The sequence below is a fragment of the Platalea leucorodia genome (assembly GCF_965183815.1).
Source record: "Platalea leucorodia genome assembly, chromosome: 4".
NCBI classification, from domain to species: domain Eukaryota; kingdom Metazoa; phylum Chordata; class Aves; order Pelecaniformes; family Threskiornithidae; genus Platalea; species Platalea leucorodia.
In genome coordinates, this window is record NC_138826.1 from 93,566,141 (window position 1) to 93,584,269 (window position 18,129).

General features: G+C 43.5%; 1 protein-coding gene across 2 annotated transcripts in view; it reads left to right on the top strand.

The window, feature by feature from the left end:
* SCAF11 (SR-related CTD associated factor 11) overlaps window positions 1–11,762 on the top strand; it is a 49,852-nt gene extending 38,090 nt beyond the window's left edge. The window contains exons 13-17 of one of the 2 annotated variants that reach the window (XM_082310789.1): window positions 364–2,883; window positions 4,810–5,153; window positions 7,687–7,905; window positions 8,365–8,484; window positions 8,858–11,762. In XM_082310789.1, the coding sequence (XP_082166915.1) occupies window positions 364–2,883; window positions 4,810–5,153; window positions 7,687–7,905; window positions 8,365–8,484; window positions 8,858–8,986 (3,332 nt within the window). In that variant the 3' untranslated portion in view covers window positions 8,987–11,762. Of the gene's footprint in view, window positions 1–363; window positions 2,884–4,809; window positions 5,154–5,960; window positions 6,059–7,686; window positions 7,906–8,364; window positions 8,485–8,857 lie in introns of those variants that run through there. The other variant, XM_082310790.1, reaches the window with a different exon arrangement.
* The last annotated feature ends 6,367 nt before the right edge of the window (window positions 11,763–18,129 follow it).

Here is an 18,129-nt window from a genome sequence, read left to right on the forward strand (position 1 = left end):
TGCTAACAATGTCATGTGGTTAATTCGTTACTTCTCTAACAGCTTAAATGCTGACCGTCTTTGAACGGCAATATCAATATCAGTTTCATCGTGAATGCCATTACTGTCCATGTAGCTATGCCGGCACTGCCTCTAAAATGTGTGTTTAGATGTCACTTTGTTAGCTTGATTCTGTTCTTTAAAGAAAAAGTCTGCACTGAAAAAAAAATAATTTATCCGCTTAAGCTGTGGCAACATTTCATAGTAAATCTTACATTGTATTATTTGAGGATATCTGTTAAACCGGAGAAAGTAATTTTATATTCTTAACTGTGTTTGGATAAATGGTTATTATCAAACTTTAATGTATTCTGCTTTTATTAGAATCTTTAGGCAAAGGATATGCTGTTGCGTGTACCCAAGAAGGAGAAGAGAAAAAGCAAGCTTCTGGTTCATCTGGCACTAGAGGAACTAGAAGGAAGTCAGTTAATACTACTCCTAGAAGAAGGTCTGCACGAAACAGCAAAAATGAGACTCTGGGTCAATCTCGGAGCTCACCTCGGTCAAGCAGTTCTGCGTGCGGTGCCCCTGATGGCAATAACCCATCTCTGAATAAATCTCCTTCAGAATCAGAGAAGGCTCCTCCAAAACGAAAGTCTAAAAGAATAGTTAAACAACAAACACCCGTGGTTAAAAAGAAACTGAGAAGTTCTGCACGTTCTGAAAAATCGCCCCGTGATTCAGTGGAAGATGATGATGTTGCTGAGTCTGAAGCGGTTCTAACATTAGATAAAGACCAGCAGTCAGACAACGAAAGCAGTAACGCAAGCCTTCCACAGAAGAATAATGCAGAAACGGAATCTGCTAATGGATTGGAAAGCTGTAGTGAACATGCAGAAATTGAGGGAGCTACAGGAGAATGTGACAAAGATGAAGATACTTCAGGCAATGCAGATGTAAGTTTTTCTGTCCAAGAACCTCCAGTACTAACTTTAGGAGGTGAAAGTCAGGAATGTGAAGTAAAAGGTGTTACTGAAAAAAATACAGATCTTGAGAATCAGGCCATCTGTGAAAATACTCTTGAACAAATGGAAACAGTAGCTAGTCCCAGAGATGAAGTATGTGACCATGGAACTTTTGAAAAAGTAGATCAGACATCGTGTAGTCCTCAAAATGAATTGATGGAGAACATAGAAACTTTGACAAAAATAGATCAACCTGTAGCTAGTCCAGACAATGAATTGTTGGAATATCCAGAACCTTTGGGAAGAGATCAGCCATTAGAGAGCCCCAGAAGCGAATTGCCTGAGCATCCAGAGGCCACAGAAATAGATGATTCTGAGGCTGAAGAAAAAACAGCAGTAGACTGTGCAAGTACAAATATTCAAAACTTAAAAACTGTTCAGGACGAAGAACCTGATACATTAATACACGATACTTCTGTGGATAGTACGTCAGAACAATCCTTAAAAGAGAACACCATGCCAGAAAGCGAAGAGGGTAGAACTTCAGAGTCACCCCAGGTAAATGCTGAACATAAACACTTTGGTGAAGATAACAATGAAATGATACCAATGGATTGTGACTCATTTTGCAGTGACCAGAATGAACCTCAGATTGAGCAGTTACCACCAGTTGAAAGTACAGAGCAAGGAGAAGTGAACTCCTTACAGTGCGAGGCGGGAAACTGTACATCAGTTTCAGGACTTTCTGATGAAAAAGATGAAACTATTCCTCAAGAAAAAGAGTGCCAGTCAGAGCTCAAAAAAGATAAAAAGACTCGAACTAGAAGGTCTAGGTTTCACTCCCCATCAACAACTTGGTCTCCTTCTAGGAGAGAGGGCAGGAAATCTCAATCACCATCCCCTAAAAGGGAGATGACCAGAGACAGGAGCTCACGATCACCCAAGAAGGAAACTGGGAGGGAGGGAAGGAGATCTTTATCTCGTTCTCCAAAGAGAGACACGCTCAAAGATGAGAAGAAAACATCATCTCGATCTCCCAAAAGGGAAACCGTCAGGGAGAGCAGGAGATCATCTTCTCGGTCAAGAACTAAGGATTCATCTCCGAGGCAAAAATCTAGATCTCGAAGCAGTGATAGAGATAGTCAAAGAAGAGATCGTGATAGAGAAAGAAGAAATAGGAGGTGGTCTAGGTCACGGTCACGATCTAGGTCAAGATCACGATCTAGGACACGAAATAAAGGTTCTTCATTCTCTAGAAATGAGAGGGACAGTCATTCACCTCGATGGAAAGAGAGATGGGCAAATGACAGCTGGAGGAGTCCCAGAGGAAATGATCGATACAGAAGAAGTGATCAAGAGAAACAGAATGAAAGTCTTAAAAAAGAGAAGGACAATACAGAAAAAACCAATGACGATCAATGTTCTTCAGACAAGCGGAGGAATGATTGTCCAGACTGGGTAATGGAAAGGATAAACTCCGTTCCTGAAGTCAGGAACAGAGAGAGAGAGAAACCACATTGGGAAGACAGCAGACATGATAATTCAGGACACACTTGGAATAAAAACTTTGGTTCAGGTTGGATTCCAAATCGAGGGAGAGGTCAGCGTGGCCGAGGTGGGCGTGGAAGAGGTGGTTTCATGTATGGAGACCAGAGTGAAAATCACTGGCAAAATAGAAAACCTCTCTCAGGGAACTCAAACGGTTCTGGGAATGAAACTTCAAGGTTCCCAGAACATCAGCCATACAAGCGTAAGAATGAACAAGATTATTCTTTTGATACGCCTGCTGACAGATCTGGGTGGACATCTGCATCCAGCTGGGCTGTAAGAAAGACTTTACCTGCTGATGTGCAGAATTATTATTCAAGAAGAGGACGCAATTCATCAAGCCCACAGTCTGGATGGGGAATGAGACAAGAAGAGGAGACACCTGAACAAGGTATTCATAATTTTGAAATATAAAAGCTTAGTCACAGCTGCAGTAGCTGAGTAAAATCCTGGTCGCATTGACCTATCGAGATGATTAGTTCTTCAAAATAATTCAGGGTGAATGTATAGTCTTTATGCAATATGGAGGTTTGTAGGTGTGGAGTTCAGGGATTTCTTGTGTTTTGATGGTGTTTTGATGGCTTTTTGGTTTTGCTTAAAGTTAAACATAATTTAGGGACTATGCATCTGAAGAGTGCTACTTCAGTAAATCCATTTGGTTGAAGAGAAAGCATATCCCCTTCATGGTTACTTTTAGCACCTGCACACCTTCTAAAAAGAGTTATTTTTTTCAAGGAGATTCGCATTTGCCTGTGCAGACCCACACAGTAGATTCTAGAGATGACAAATCATTATGTTGACGTTTATCTTACTTCTAAATAAGCATTTTCCTCTTTATATGCTTAAAAAATCTAGAGAGATTTATAAATGCAAAAACGGTACTTTTACTGTACTTAGCATTAAAATTCCTCTAAAGCCTCAATAGAAGTCTAATATTTTTGAGTAATTTATATCTAAAAGGTAACTGCCCTGACAGAAATAAGCTTTTTGGTAGAAAGCGAGTTACCTGTGGGTGAGATTGATTCTGAATAGCTAAGAAGTCATCCACAGATTATTAATGCTCTGAAGTAAAAGATAGATGGGAATTGTATTTAAAAACTGTAAAATCCAGTTCTGAAGGCAACCACGCTTGCACTTTCCCATTTTCTCCTTGTTTTGTCTTTCATTTTTATCCATTTTCATCCTATATGCCAGCAGGTTTCTCCCTCTTTTCAGAGACAACTGCATCAGTGGCTGCTTAGTTTTCAGGCAATTTTTTCAACCTTCAGTCTGCTGCAGGCAAAATTTATGAAACCTTTACTTGAAAGTCTTATGTGATTTGCAGACTTTATTTCACAGAGTTCAGGAACAATCACACTGTTATATTCACTTTCGGAATGTGAATTCGGCTGAGAATAGTACAATGATCTCTTAAAACTGGATTAAACAGGCTAGGTTGGCATCATGATGTGGTCCTGGGTGAAATGGTCCTGGGCAACCTGCTTTTACTGACCCTGCTTGAGCAGGGGGGGCTGGACTGGATGGTCTCGATACGTCCCTTCCACCTCAGTGATTCTGTTATCCCGTGATCTTTAGAAAAGGTGCTTTGGGGTGAAGCATAAGGGTTTAAGTCCCAGTCCCTGTGAATTAGGTGGCAGGGTTCCTCAAGCAAGGGATTCTAAGGGAAGGGCATCTGAATTATAACCCATCAACCATTTCTCAGAAGTAATTTTTTTAAAGAAGTGCCACCCCAAGAGGTTATTTTTACTTCTAGGCTTTACCTGTTGTACCATTACAGGGTTTTTAAACAGCTCTTTCTGAATGTGAACATCTCTGAAATTGGTTGAGGATGATTTATTATTCAGTGAGGAAAAAACCAGCAGAGTATTTCTGTAGTTACCAGGAATGGCTACAGCGAGCGTGTGTGAATCAGGCAAAGGGGAGCAGAGCATTGCATATGTGGTAACGTATGACTAACCTCCTGCAATTGCAGAAGCTGGATAAGTTATATTGTCTTCCTCCTCTTTGGGGGAGAATTACTGTTTCGTTGTGATGAAATAATTTATTAGCTGTGCTATGGGAACAAGTAGAGAAAATAGGAATTCAAAATGCAGGCTTCCATAGTAACCTGAACTTTTTAAACTCAGAAACTAGCATTTGGCTCCGTGATGTGTCTGGTGATGAGTGCTGTGTAATAATGTAATGCAATATCTTTAAAATATGCAGATTATAGAAGGCTTTTTGATACTCCACGAAGAGTTTAGATACCTGGCTCCACTTTTGCTTTGTAAAGTACGGATTCTCTGCTCCATATACTGTCTGTTTTTCCTTTTGATAGATCCAAACCTCAAAGACCAAGGCAACCAGCAAAGTGATGGTTCTCAGTTACCAATAAATATGATGCAGCAACAAATGAATGTAATGCCACAAGTGAACGCACAGCACCAACCTATGAATATCTTTCCGTATCCAGTGGGTGTCCATCCTCCCATGATGAATATGCAACGAAATCCTTTCAACATCCACCCTCCAATGCCCATGCATCTCCCCACCGGAGTGCCTCTCATACAGGTAGCTGCTCCCACAAATTTGTCTCAGGGATTACCTCCGCCTCCACCTCCACCCCCACCATCTCAACAAGTCAGCTACATTGCTTCACAGCAAGATGGAAAACAATTGCAGGTATGCTTTATCAGAAGCCATGGCAAGAGCAGTATTGAAGTAATACCATTTAAGAGCTTCTTATATTGAATACCATAGTCTTGATAAATTTATACTTGCAGTTTCTTTCTCTCTTGCCTGTCTTCTTCCACCCCACGCCAAATTTGAAGTCAAAGTATCTGTGAGGATAGGGGTTGTTTTGGAGCTATAGCTTTTAATGCACAACACCATAACTGGGGTATTGTGGTAACGAGGTGTTCCAGTGGGTAATGGAACACTGAAAAATTTCATCAATGTTGTCCGTTACCTTTTTCTTAGAAGTGCCCCATTTCCTAAACTAATTTTTTTCCCTTCAAAACCTAATTTTTAGGCTTTAGGAAGTGCTTGAATCCCCTTTCAGCAGCCTGTAGGAAGTGGCCTAAACCTCTTTGTTGCAGTTCTCCCATGGGGTGTAGCAGCAGAGGAAAATTATCAAGTACTGCATGGCACCCATTTGTTCCACACTTCCATTCTCCAGCTGTCACTGTCTCAGCAGCTTCCCTGCACACACGCATTTTCTATTCTGTTTAATCTTTTGAGCCTTTTTGTTAATAATTTCCAAGCTTTCTTTCGTGTCTTTTACTTCCCCCTTCTTGCCTGATTCTCCTGTTTTTGCATGCCCTGTTTGAGACCTAACTCCCACTTAATTTCTCCAGTTTCAAAAAGACTCTGTCGTGCTTGGGGCAGGTCAGACCGTCTTTTTGTGCCTTTCAAGATATCTTAAAACAACCTTTGTGTATGTGAGCTCCTCCTGTAGCCAGCTGTTTATATTAAGAGCTTTTATATCAGGGAAAGGAATGTGAACAACTTCCAGGAGAATGCATGGCCCTGCGAGGAGATGTAACGCTGCATCTGATGTATAAAGGGCTCTTCAGGGTTTGACTGAGGTTTGTGCTTTTCTTTTGTTGCAGGCTGCCTGCTCTAACCTAAAATGCTTTCCCCTGCATTCCAGGTTGAAAAAGTGATGTTCTAGAACAATGATTTCTAACCCTCTGTTTTCATGCATTATCTCTAAAGATTTGAAGCAAACTGATAAACGGCCTACATGCTTTTCACTTTCAACTGCTGTTATCCATTCGTATTCATTAACTTAGAACAAAAGGAGTTCAGTACTGTGGGAAATACTGAGTGGAGTCACAGGCCATATGAAATACTTAAATACTCTGCAAAGTGAAACACTAAGATACTATTGGAACTAAAATGCCGGTGGATTGCTTGTTGATTTGATTAATGCCTCTGTAATTAAAATATTTTCACAATTGGAAATTCAGTAGGTTTAACTTCTAAAAATGTAAGCAGTAAGAACGTAGGCTACACACCTCTGTGAAATACAGTATCTAGTGCAGCAATAAATAAGTTTCTGTAAAGATTGTGTATTGCTCCAAAATACAGTTATTCATTAGTAAAGCCCCTGTTACATTCGTTGCTCTTACCGGCTTTCATGGAATTGTGTCCCTGAACCTGAACGCCTCTGGGAGTTGCTACTGCTTGCTCCCAATTGGAGCTTTCGTTGAACCAGTCCTTGGTGGGAGCACAGTACCGGTTACTGAATACTGCAGGACCCCAGCGGTCCTTCGTTGAAAGGACGATGAAGAGAGCGCACTGGCGAGCGCCAGCGTGCTGATCGTAACAGCTCCATTTCTCTCTCCTTTCCAAGGAGCTCAGATTCCCGTTTCATTATTTTCCGTCTGGATAAATGCAGATGTGAAAAAAGTAAGGGTGATTACGTGCAAAGAAGTAGCATTTAGGGTAGCCTGCCAGAAACATGTCGGGAGGATGCATTCTTGGCTTTTGCTAAAAATTACCTCTATCTGAGGTCTGAGAGCTACTTAATTTCTCAATTCCAAAGTATCAATCGTACCCGTGGTCTTCTGGCGACGTTTGGCAACGTACAGAAAATGGCTTTTCCTGAAGAACAGATCCTGGTGCTTCGGCCAGCATTTCACCTCTGGCCTCGGGTAGACTTGTAGGCGTGTTTGTATTTGAAATTCATTCGCAAGTTCAAGCTGAACTTCAATATGAAAATAAATGTTTTCAAAGCAGCATCGTTACGATGCAGGAATGCAAGCGTGGTTTAAGGTAACTTTTTGTACGTATGTTTAGGTGCTGATTTTTTTCAAAACATGCTAATCTGATTTATAAAACAGGGCTTCCCATACACTCCTGTGACAAACAGAGAGGTTCCGCAGCCATAAGCTTCCTTCCCCTTGTGCTAACGCCCTCCGCGCCTGTTTGCAGGGTACTTTGTTTGCTTTGTCACTGCGATCAGAGCCAGAATCTAGCAACCGCAGTGGTGACGTGGAGGGTGCCTCACTTTTCAAGCTTGCTTTCCCCCCCCCGCCCCGTGAGTAGATGTGATATAATGTACCTTCCCTAATAATGGATAGTGTGGAAATTTGCTCGTGAACCAAAGCACGTAGTATTGATGCTCTTTCTATAGCTGCTGAGACTTCTAGAAAGGCATGTTGTCATACTGAAGGGTAATGTATTAACTACCGATAACTTTTTACAACAGGGTATTCCAAATGCTGCTCATGTAAGTAATAACATGAGTGCTCCAGCCTTGCCTGCTCCAACGGCAGTCCTGGGAAATGTGGGAACAGTTCAGGGACCAAGTTCGGGTAACGCAACATCGTCGAGTCACATCAAGAGCTCTAACGCAGCTGTAAAATTGGGAGAAAACAAAGCAAGCGTAACAGTGGAAGCCAGTGCAGATAGCTCAAAGAAGGACCAGGCAAGTTCAAAGTTCAGAGTATATTCATATATACCGGTTTATATATTCGTATATAAAATATATATTTTGTAAATATATTTTATATATAAATATAAAAAATTTGATATACTAAAAAAATAGCAAACTATGACAGTACCCCTTCTGTGTAATGTACTTGATACCATCGTGTATGCGATGCTTCCATGGCGGCTGTAGGACATAAACGAGCAAGCTGACTCTTTTTAATGTGGTTGTCTTTAAAGCAGCCCTGTTATGAATATTACTTTAGTTGCTGGGTGACAACAGTCTGTTCTCAGTAAAACACGGGCAGCTCTCACGAGAGCCGAAATGTGAGTGAGGGGAGCGTGGTTTTCTGGTCTTCTGTAGCAACTTTTTTCCTGTAGAGTTTTCATTTGTGATTGATAAAAAGATACACATGCAGGCAGTGAAAAATAACACTCAGGTTTGTTTTTTCATCAGAAATTGTTAATTCAAGAAAAAGCGGCACAGGAGGTCAAACTAGCTATTAAACCTTTCTACCAAAATAAAGACATCACTAAGGAAGAATATAAAGAAATTGTGCGGAAAGCTGTAGATAAAGTAAGTTGATTAAGTAATCTGAAATGCGTACATTTCAATTGAGGTAGGGTTTGGGGTGGATTTCTTAATCTTGTGGGAACAACTGGTAGTTGCTGGGAGAGGGAATAGGAAAAGCAAAAATACTTTTGTCTTTCTCCATCCACCAGAGCTTTCTCAGTTCCTCAGAACATAACTCATTTATTGTGTGAGAGAGTTGAATGGGAATTCAGACGTATTTGGGAAGCAATGGGGAAGTATTAGGAGTTTCCCAAGTTGTTCTGCCTGAGAGAGAGAAACCTGGGGTGCTGGGAAAACAAACAAACAATGTGGGAAAGTGGCGAATCAACAGAAATGTTTCAAACATTTTCTTTTTTTTTCTTTAAAACTGTTGTAGGTTTGTCATAGCAAGAGTGGAGAAGTTAATTCTGCAAAAGTGGCAAATCTAGTGAAAGCGTATGTAGACAAATACAAACATTCACGGAAGAAAAATCCCGAAGAGGCAGTCTCCTGTGAAAGGAAATAGAACCTGTTTTCAGTTTTTAATTTTATTCTATCTGCAAAGTGCAATTTCAACATGAACCGTTAACTGAAAATTGTACATGACAGTGATTTGAATCTGGTTTTGATAAAATTATTTTTCAGTGTAGTATATAATGTTTTGTTCTAAAGAAATATAGATCTACAGGGCAACTTCTTTATTCCTTTTTAAAAAACAGATGTCTAAAAAAAAAATAAAGGTGTAAAGAAGAATCATTAGGAATGTACGATTGTGTGGATACTTAGATGTACAGCATTTTGACTTGAATAACAGAGTGCATTAAACTAGAAACTTCTGTCTGAGTACATTGGTTTTGGAACAGGTATGTACAGTACATGTAATCGGTCAGATTAAAGTAAAATTTTTCTTTTGATTTCTCCCTAATTATAGCAAAGATAAAATAATGTATTGCCTTGACAAATATTTCTAGTGTTAACTGGACAGGCCAAATGCAGGGGTCACAATGTGTATATAAAAAAAGCACATGGAGTTGTCTGAACAGAAGAACTGTTTAGATTTTAAAAAGGAAAATCATAAACAGTAAAAGACAGTGCCCAAAACCACGGGCGCTGCACGTCTGTTGTAACACCAAATAAAAATTATGCTGCTTGGTTTTGTTTGTGACGTTTTTCAATTTGTTTCAAGATAGTGGGATGAACTTGAATGATTTTTCTGTGCTGAAAGCCCTCAGTCACCACACACACACTGACAACCTCAGTCCATGTCTAACCCTGCCCTTAGCTAGTAGGGGAGTAGTAGGCTAGAGCTGGATCTTCCGAGACAGAAACCAGTTTCTTCTTCAAGTAAAACCAGGAAAGCTGGAATTTGTTAGTAGGCTTGCGGTTGATCAGAGACCGCCAGTTGTGCCAATCTTAGCTGCGTAATACTTTTCTTTGTTAACTAGGGGCTGTAGCAGGGATCGCCAGACCGGTATCGCTGAATCTGCGCGCTCCGAAGTCAGGTGCAACAGCTTTTCTACTTCCCTGAGCATTTTTACGCAGAGAGGTTAGTAGAGGTACCACAAGCATTTTTAAAAGCAGATGTGGGGTCATTGAATGTGCTGGGGAATGCTTACACCTAGGGTAAAACCGGTTTTACTGAGGTAGCAGCAGGGAGAGTTGCTGAAATGCTATCATCGCTACGCGCTCCTTATGGAAGGAACAGCTTGGGCTCTTCTCGGATTTGAGTGGAGAAGGAGCCTTGCTCTGAGATTTACTCTATTTCTTCCCTTACTCTCACAGGGCTATTAAAATTTCAGCACTCCCTGTCCAGTCCGGCCACGACCTTTGGCGTTGGCTCAGCCTGGCTTCTGCTCCAGCCCGAGGTCTCCTGGCTCAAAGGCATGAATATAAACCATTTTGACAGAAAGTATCAATCCAGTTTTCTGAGAAATTCTCTCTTCATAGCCAGTAGTTCCCAAAATAGCTTTTTTTGCCAGAAAACACAGTCTTACCCCGCAAGTAACTTTTGCAGAAGCCTGAGGATGAAATAAGGGATATACGCACCCCCTGTATACACACATGTGATTATATAGAGATATATATGTGTAAAAAATGTGATGTTTGTCACAACAGTTGATCACTTGATTTTAACGATAACTTTCTGCAGACTTAATGAAGCATTTGACTGTCTATATTTATTTTTGTGTGCCTAAATAAAAGTACTATGTAAATTAGAAACAGATATAATTAATACATTTTTCTACAGTCAAGCCAGGTTTTAGATTTTTCAAAATACTCAGTTTTACACTGTGGTAGCAATTTGTATGATCTCTTGAACTATTTTAAGCTAAAATTGGTTAGCACTTTTCGAAAAATGTTGTAGCAAATTGCTATGTCTATCCTGGTTTATCACGCCATGCGTACTTATTTTTATTACATTTTCCTTCTCTGAATTTTTGGATTTTAATGACTTTTTGTATCTTTTGACTCTGTACAGTTGAGCCTTGCTATAATGCTCCTTTCAGGAGCCAGATGAATGTTTTGTGGGCTTTTTTTCCCTTTCAGAGGGTGGGAAGGAAGGGAGGACCGACGCCGGGAGAGGGGAGGGGCCGCTGACGCCTTGTTCTGCAGCTCCTGGCTGGAAGACAAGCTGTCACCTGCTGCCACGTTGTTTGGGCAGCGACTGTAGCGATGCTCCACTGTATTTCAAAGCATAATGAAGAATAACGGATAGAGTAGCATGCGATCAGCAACTTTATTTTTTACGATTAAAGACTTCAGAACTTATCAGAAAATATGCAGTTCGTTACGATTTCTATGTTGAATTTCAAAAAAAAAAAAATGCATTGCCTTAATACGTAGACTCTCCTCCTGTTTTTCCTGAAAAGCAGTAAGGTCTCTGTTGGTGCGACTGCCCAAGAAGGCATGTACTTTACCCTTGTAGTCATGTTTTTGTTAAAATAGTATGAAAACTGTATTTCTATTTATTGAAACTCCTTGTACTGAAAGTCCCCACATGCACTAGCGCTGAACGATGGGGACGCCGAGCCCCGTCGATGCCTCTAGGGTCTCGGTAATCCATTCGATCACAATTGCCTTGAGGAAAACAATTGCTAAACTGTGTTACCTTCTGTGAACTGCCGCAAAGGAAAAGGGTTTTCCTTGCACTCCTTCCACTGTCTCACTGTGCATGCTGCTTGAACGTCTCATCCTAAAGATGTATCTTAGGAGCACAGTGGCTGTCCAAAGTCCACAATACGGTGTTTGTAGCATAAGGCTGGGGTGCTGTCTACTGAAAAAAATACTCTAAAAACTAGTTTTGTGTAGTGCTTAACAGTTTCTAATAAATTCTTTTCACTAAGCTGTAAGTAGTCCGTGTTTGGTCTTAAATGATTCTGGCTCAAGTGGTTTAATTCAGAACACAACGTAAGTACTGCTGCTTCTCTCCATGTGCATATTTAACCTTTTTCTGTGTTGTCTGGGCTCCCCCTCGCTGGCAGCTGGCTTGTTTTCAGTGAGTCGGTCCTTGCCCTGCCTCGTCTGGCTGCAGATGCTGCAAGCTGAGGAGGAAGAAACGTGTCCGTTTGCGGTGGGGATGCTGGGTACTGGGCCTGGGTTACAGTCTGCTGCGTGGACCAAACGGGGCAGGGCTCAAACCCGCTAGGCCGTGTCCGACACACCAGAAATGCCGATCAGAACAGTGGCTTCACTGAAATAGCCCATGGGGAATTTAGGCCAAGAGCTCTATTCCAGGCATCGCTTTACTTCCTAGGATTAGCCCCACTGTACGTTCATGAGGTGCCTCCATAGGTAAGGCAGGCACAAGCTGCGCAGGAGCCCGCCGTCCTTCAGGGTGGCTGGCTGCCTGCTCTGTGAAACTCAAGGCAGCTTTGTGAGATTTGGGCAGGTTTGGCTGGGTGATAACATCCAGGGGGGGCAGGGATGGTCTTACCTTGATGCTGCTCACCTGGTGTCATGGCTCCGTGTCTACTAAAGGTGCCCTAACAGCTGGGCACGGGGGCTGAGGAAAGAGCACGCTGCTTTGAGGAGCAAGGGCGGAAATTCGGGTGGAGACTCGGGTGGCTTGGTGAGGCTGTTCCCTGGGGAGAGGGAGGCTTAGAGGTGTCAGTCCCCCGAGGCCGAGCCTTCCGAAGGAAGAAGAGCCGGCAAGGCACGTCGTGCAGCTGTCATCGCCCAGCCAAGCTGGGCTAATGCCACCAGCTCCCGCTGTGGTACTCCAGGAAGGGTTGGGTCACTCGTGAGTATGAAGGTACCTCAAGGAGATGGAGATACAGTTAAGATCCCTGCATCGGGGGCTGAGGGAAGACACGCTGAAGGACATTATTTCCAAGAAAAGATGGTCTTGAAGAGGAAAGTAATTTAAACCAACTGACTGCAGTTAATTAATTAAAAATGTATTACCTAAGTTGTAAGCCAGTCTTACTTCCACGTGCCTGCAGGGGCCATGGACCTTTTCAAGCATCCTAACAGCAAAAATTGTCACTTCATTTATTGTTGCAAAGGGCTTTTCAGTACATCGGGTCGACTGACTTAGTTACGGCCACTGCCTTCCCCCCGGCCTTCACCTGCAGCTTGCTGCAAGCCGCACGCAGGCGTCACAGACGTTGATTTTTGCACGTGCAAAGATCTTGATCAGTGTGTAAAACAAACGGGTTGGTTCCAAAGGTGGACTTAACACCTTTTGAATCATGGCGATGAAACTACTCTGGCAAAGATTTTCATCATTAAGTATTGCAATCTTCACATTAATCAATAATTTATAAAAAAAGTAGAGACGAGTAAGGATAATAGATTACTGAAATTGGCTATTAAAGAACACTTATTAGATGCAGCAGCTTTCAAAATAATGAATGGAGCATCTATGAAGATTTTTAAAAAAATCACTAACCTAGAGATTTAAAAAAAAAAAAAAGCACAATTAACTACTTGCATAAAAGGAGAGGAATCTGTGAGAAGACACAGGCTGGGATATGGAACTGGACTTAAAATTGACTCTCGCTTTTCCAGTATCGCTCACTCACAGCTCCCAGAGCCTCGCACACCAACAGTAAGCTTTCAGCCTGCTCTTCATTTTCATAGACTGTGCACCAAGTACAGGGGATTACAGCAATGCAGTAGACGCTCATTACCCACAGTAAACAATCAATCAAACCCAGAGCGGAAGCCAACACAGAGAAAAATTACTGCAGGAGCCAAACCCAAGGAATTTTGGCAGCAGGTTGTCATATAATTAGTCCTGAAGTGTTGCAGAAATTAAACCTACAACCACTGAATTTTTTATGACGAGCATCAACCAAAACGAGCCAAGGATTCCTAGATGCTTCGGTGCAGTAGCAGGTGGGATTAAAGACAATAAATAACAACTCTTGGAAGTCAGCGTTTACCTATAAATCCCAGAGCCTTTTACAGAAATTCAGGGCTCTCGAGGACCAGGAAGGTAGCTTACAGGTGGTGGGTAGACTCTCCTCTAACACAAGACAGGAACGTTGCTGCCTTTTTTTCCTGTCCATGAGATAGAGGGGCATCCGATGTGCAGGTATCTGCAGCGCAGACGTTCATCAGGAGCCCTGAAGGCCAAAGCACGGCCCTGGCTCGCTCTGCCCAAAGCCAAGAGGAGAGGCGGGCAGCAGGAGGACCGGGGCCCCCGGCCTTGCCTGCAGGCGTGAAGCCCCGGGGCATGCAGGCACCCAAAAGGAAACCCATCATGAGAGAGCACCTAGGAGAAAAGGCTGTCGCACGCTCAGCTTGCTCACTCATCGTTATTTACCACTGCGTGGCACCTGGTAGTTAAATGACCGTATCGGACTGATAAACTCCAAGATATTCCCCCTGAAAATACGATGACGTATCTTGGAGGCACAAGATCCGCCTCTGACTTGTCTTTCACTAATGCCAATACACTACAGAGCTGCTGCTCCCTGTGCAAAGCACGTGGCTTTGCTATGTAACCTCAGTATCCCCGAAACACGAGGCATTAAATAATAACCAACTGGGGGTGCGGGAGACCTTCCTCCCCGCGGGGTTCAACCCCCTCCTCCCTCTCGCTGGCGCAGGGCAGCTCTGCAGCCGCATCGCCAAGCCAAAGAGGGCACCAGGCGTTGGACTTCCATGGCCTTGCGTCAAGCCCTAAGCTCCAGCCTGGTGTCCCAGGGCAGTTCCTAGAGGGGAATTCAACAACTATTTAAGTTTAAAGAGTTCTAATAGACATACAGCGATACTTGGTAGTGGGGGAAATACAGAACACAGCCCTGCAGCGTAGGCACCTTGTGTTACATGGGCTGTGGCAAGTGGATTAAATTTTTGATGCGCTGTGGGTTTTACTACGGGGTTAGCCGTAGGTCAGTTGGCCGAGACTTCACAGAGGCTTATGACAGAAGAGAGATTTGAAGCTGCGACGCTTCTAAGCCCTGCCGACGGCAGGTGAGGCAGGTCGGACAGCCCCGCCGGCACACCGCGGTGCCCGAGCCGCTGCCCCGCAGCAGCAGCGGAGCTCTCGGGTTGCGGTGGTTGCATCCCGCCTGAGTGGCACAGGGAGACGCACCCAGAACAGCACCCACCCCCTTTCCTCACTACCCCGACGACATCTGATGGGATGACATAATCATATTAACGTCTGTAATGGTGCGGGCTCCCTGTTTCTAAGATCTTATTCCAAAGGAAAAAGCAAGAAATACTGGCCCTTCTTCCTCCCTTACCCCTCCCTTCACCGGAGACTGGCAGAGCGACTCAGCGCCAGCTAACCTTCCCGGGGTTAGCCAGCGAGGAGCCCACCGAGGCCAGCAGCACAACTGGGATGAGGGTACAACCTCCCATCCCAGAGGATGCGTTTCATACGTTATGATTCACCGCCTAACTCCATCCTAAACAATATAAACACAGAGCGCCCTGCCCAACGACAAGGAACATGCAGACATCTGGGTATCACAAAAATGTACTCTTAGCCAGGACAGCAAGTTACCTGTGGACAAGTGGATTTAAAAGCCCCGAGCAACAAAAACAGCAAACCCTCTCAAAATGCAGTTTTCAGCAAATCCACCTAAAAGGTATTCAAAGCCTACCTTAAACAGCTGCCCAACCTAAGAGCGGATGATAGATCTTACCATGAATAATACATCTTTATGAGATTTTTGCTATTCTAATATTGCATTTCTTCTCACTTAAGGTAAAAAGCCATCAGTTTATCCTGCCTTTTTAAAGGTATCAGCTCAGATTACTCTGGTTAGCTTATCACAGGCAGGGAGAAGCCAAGACACAAACGGCAACGATGATGTGAGAAACAGCAAATCATGATACAACCATGTGAAAACCAGCAGGCTGGTAAAACCAACCCAAGATAGTTTCGAAGTCGCCGTAATTTAAGAACGTATTGCCATCTTGCCACAAACTGGTGATAACTTTACTTGCAACAATCAGCCCTGAATTCCCCGCCGCTTGAAAACGATTCACAAACTCAAACCCCTCCGTGCGAACTCCCCCCCACCCGCTGGACCCAGCTACGCAGAGCGCAGCCCCGGCAGGGCTGCGGCCCCCGGCGCGGGCCCACCCTCCGCCACCCAGAAGGACGCAGAGCCACCTTTTGGCTCCACAGCCTTCAACTCGCTGCCCGCGCCAGCCGCCGCGGTCTGCGCGCGCGTCGTGTTACCCGGAGAGCGAAAGGACGTCGGCCACAAAGCTCTCTGCAGCCTCCCGTGCAAGGAGAGCCGACAGCCTAATAACTACCTGGTAGAAAAGGCAGAGGAGGGAGAAGGAGCGCGACGAGATGATTACGGGTATCCTTAGCTGTTGCACGTCACCGAATCACAATAAACTGCTGATTTATCTTCCCACAAGGCAGGGCAGTACCGTGATCTCCATGTTGCAGCAGATGAGACACAGTTCCACGTGCTGTGACTTGCTGCAAGCCACGAAGGAAATCTTTGGCAGTGATGAGAATTGAACTCAAACCTCGCTACGTGCACTCAAACCTCGCTACGTGCTCCAGTGCTTCTCCGTCTGGGCTACTCCCCTTCAAAGCTGGAAAGTGAAACTAATAAGAAAAAACTGAAAACAAAACATTTTTAGTAGCAATAAAATTATTTGCATCTAGGATGCGCTTTGCCCCAAACCGTAGGCAGGCAGTAATTAACACTGATGGCTGCGCACTCCAGCCCTGCCATCACACGCTACAGAAGAAACACCAGGCACCGTATCATCGGGGTCTAGGGCACAAGTCTTAGGAGGAGCGGCTGAGGGAGCTGGGGTTGTTTAGCCTCGAGAAGAGGAGGCTGAGGGGAGACCTTATTGCTCTCTACAGCTACCTGAAAGGAGGTTGTAGTGAGGTGGGGGTCGGTCTCTTCTCCCTAGTAACAAGCAATAGGACGAGAGGAAATGGCCTCAAGTTGCACCAGGGGAGGTTTAGGTTGGATATTAGGAAAAACTTCTTCACTGCAAGGGTAGTCAGGCACTGGAACAGACTGCTCAGGGAAGTGGTTGAGTCCCCATCCCTGGAGGTATTTGAAAGATGTGTAGATGTGGAGCTTAGGGACATGGTTTAGTGGTGGACTTGGCAGTGCTAGGTTAACAGTTGGACTTGATGATCTTAAAGGTCTCTTCCAACTTAAACAATTCTATGATTCTATGATCAAGCAAAGCCAAGCGTAAATTAATGGGGAAAAGAGCCGATTTAAAGGTGAACAAGTGTAATGCTTTTTCACCTTCCAGGCAAGGCTGCTGCGATAGTTTTCAGTGTAGGTTAGATCATACGCCAACCCAGTGCTCTGTTACTGTGCTGGTAACTTAACAGCCTCTAGAAAAGTCAGACTGAGGATTGAGAAATAACATTTACTTTGGCAAGAGGTGTTTGTAGCATCCTTTCTATACTGAGAAACACTTCAAAGCAACAACTTTAACTGTAGATACAAAAGATGTCCTCATTTTAAAAATATACCTAAGCTGGGATTAGTATAATACAGTTTTGTTATGTTTTTTTCCCCCTAAGAAGTTTGTACTCTTCAAGAAGATGCTGTGGAGCCAAGCCAAAACAGAAATCCTTTATGACTGTGCTCCCGAGCTGATGCTCACTGGAGACCACAGGATGTTTTCCACCGGTTGTCAGGATCAGTGGTGTCACTGAAGCAACTTACAATGAAGAAAATACATGTAACAGAAATTATGCATTTACCTGCTCCAAAAATACCTATAATGGTAGTACGCTGTGTATCGTGTGTAATAGGAAACACACAGTGCTAGTTATTCTCCCCTACAATGAACTTTCAAAAATGGGATTTGTCACAAACAACTTGGAGCCGTGAAGAGTTAAGTGACAGCAAGACTGCGTCAAACTCCCACATGTAACTACTACACTAACAAGCGCTGAAGTACAGATGTCAGACCTGGCAATCACACCGCGACAGATACGGTTACGTTACCGCGGTACCTCCACGACTCCTGCATTTTTTGCTTTTTAGCAACTATATTCTGAAATGGGATGTTCTCCAGGAGCAATCAGCTAGTAAATATTTCACAGTAAAACAAAGAATACGCACACGAATCAGTAATACACATCACCATTGTACATCACAGACTGTAACCATGTAATCTATACTTTGCCCTCAGAAAATACATGGCTAAAGATTACATTTGGGCCACCTTGAGACTGGGGTACGTTTGAAACAGTCGGTTGAAATG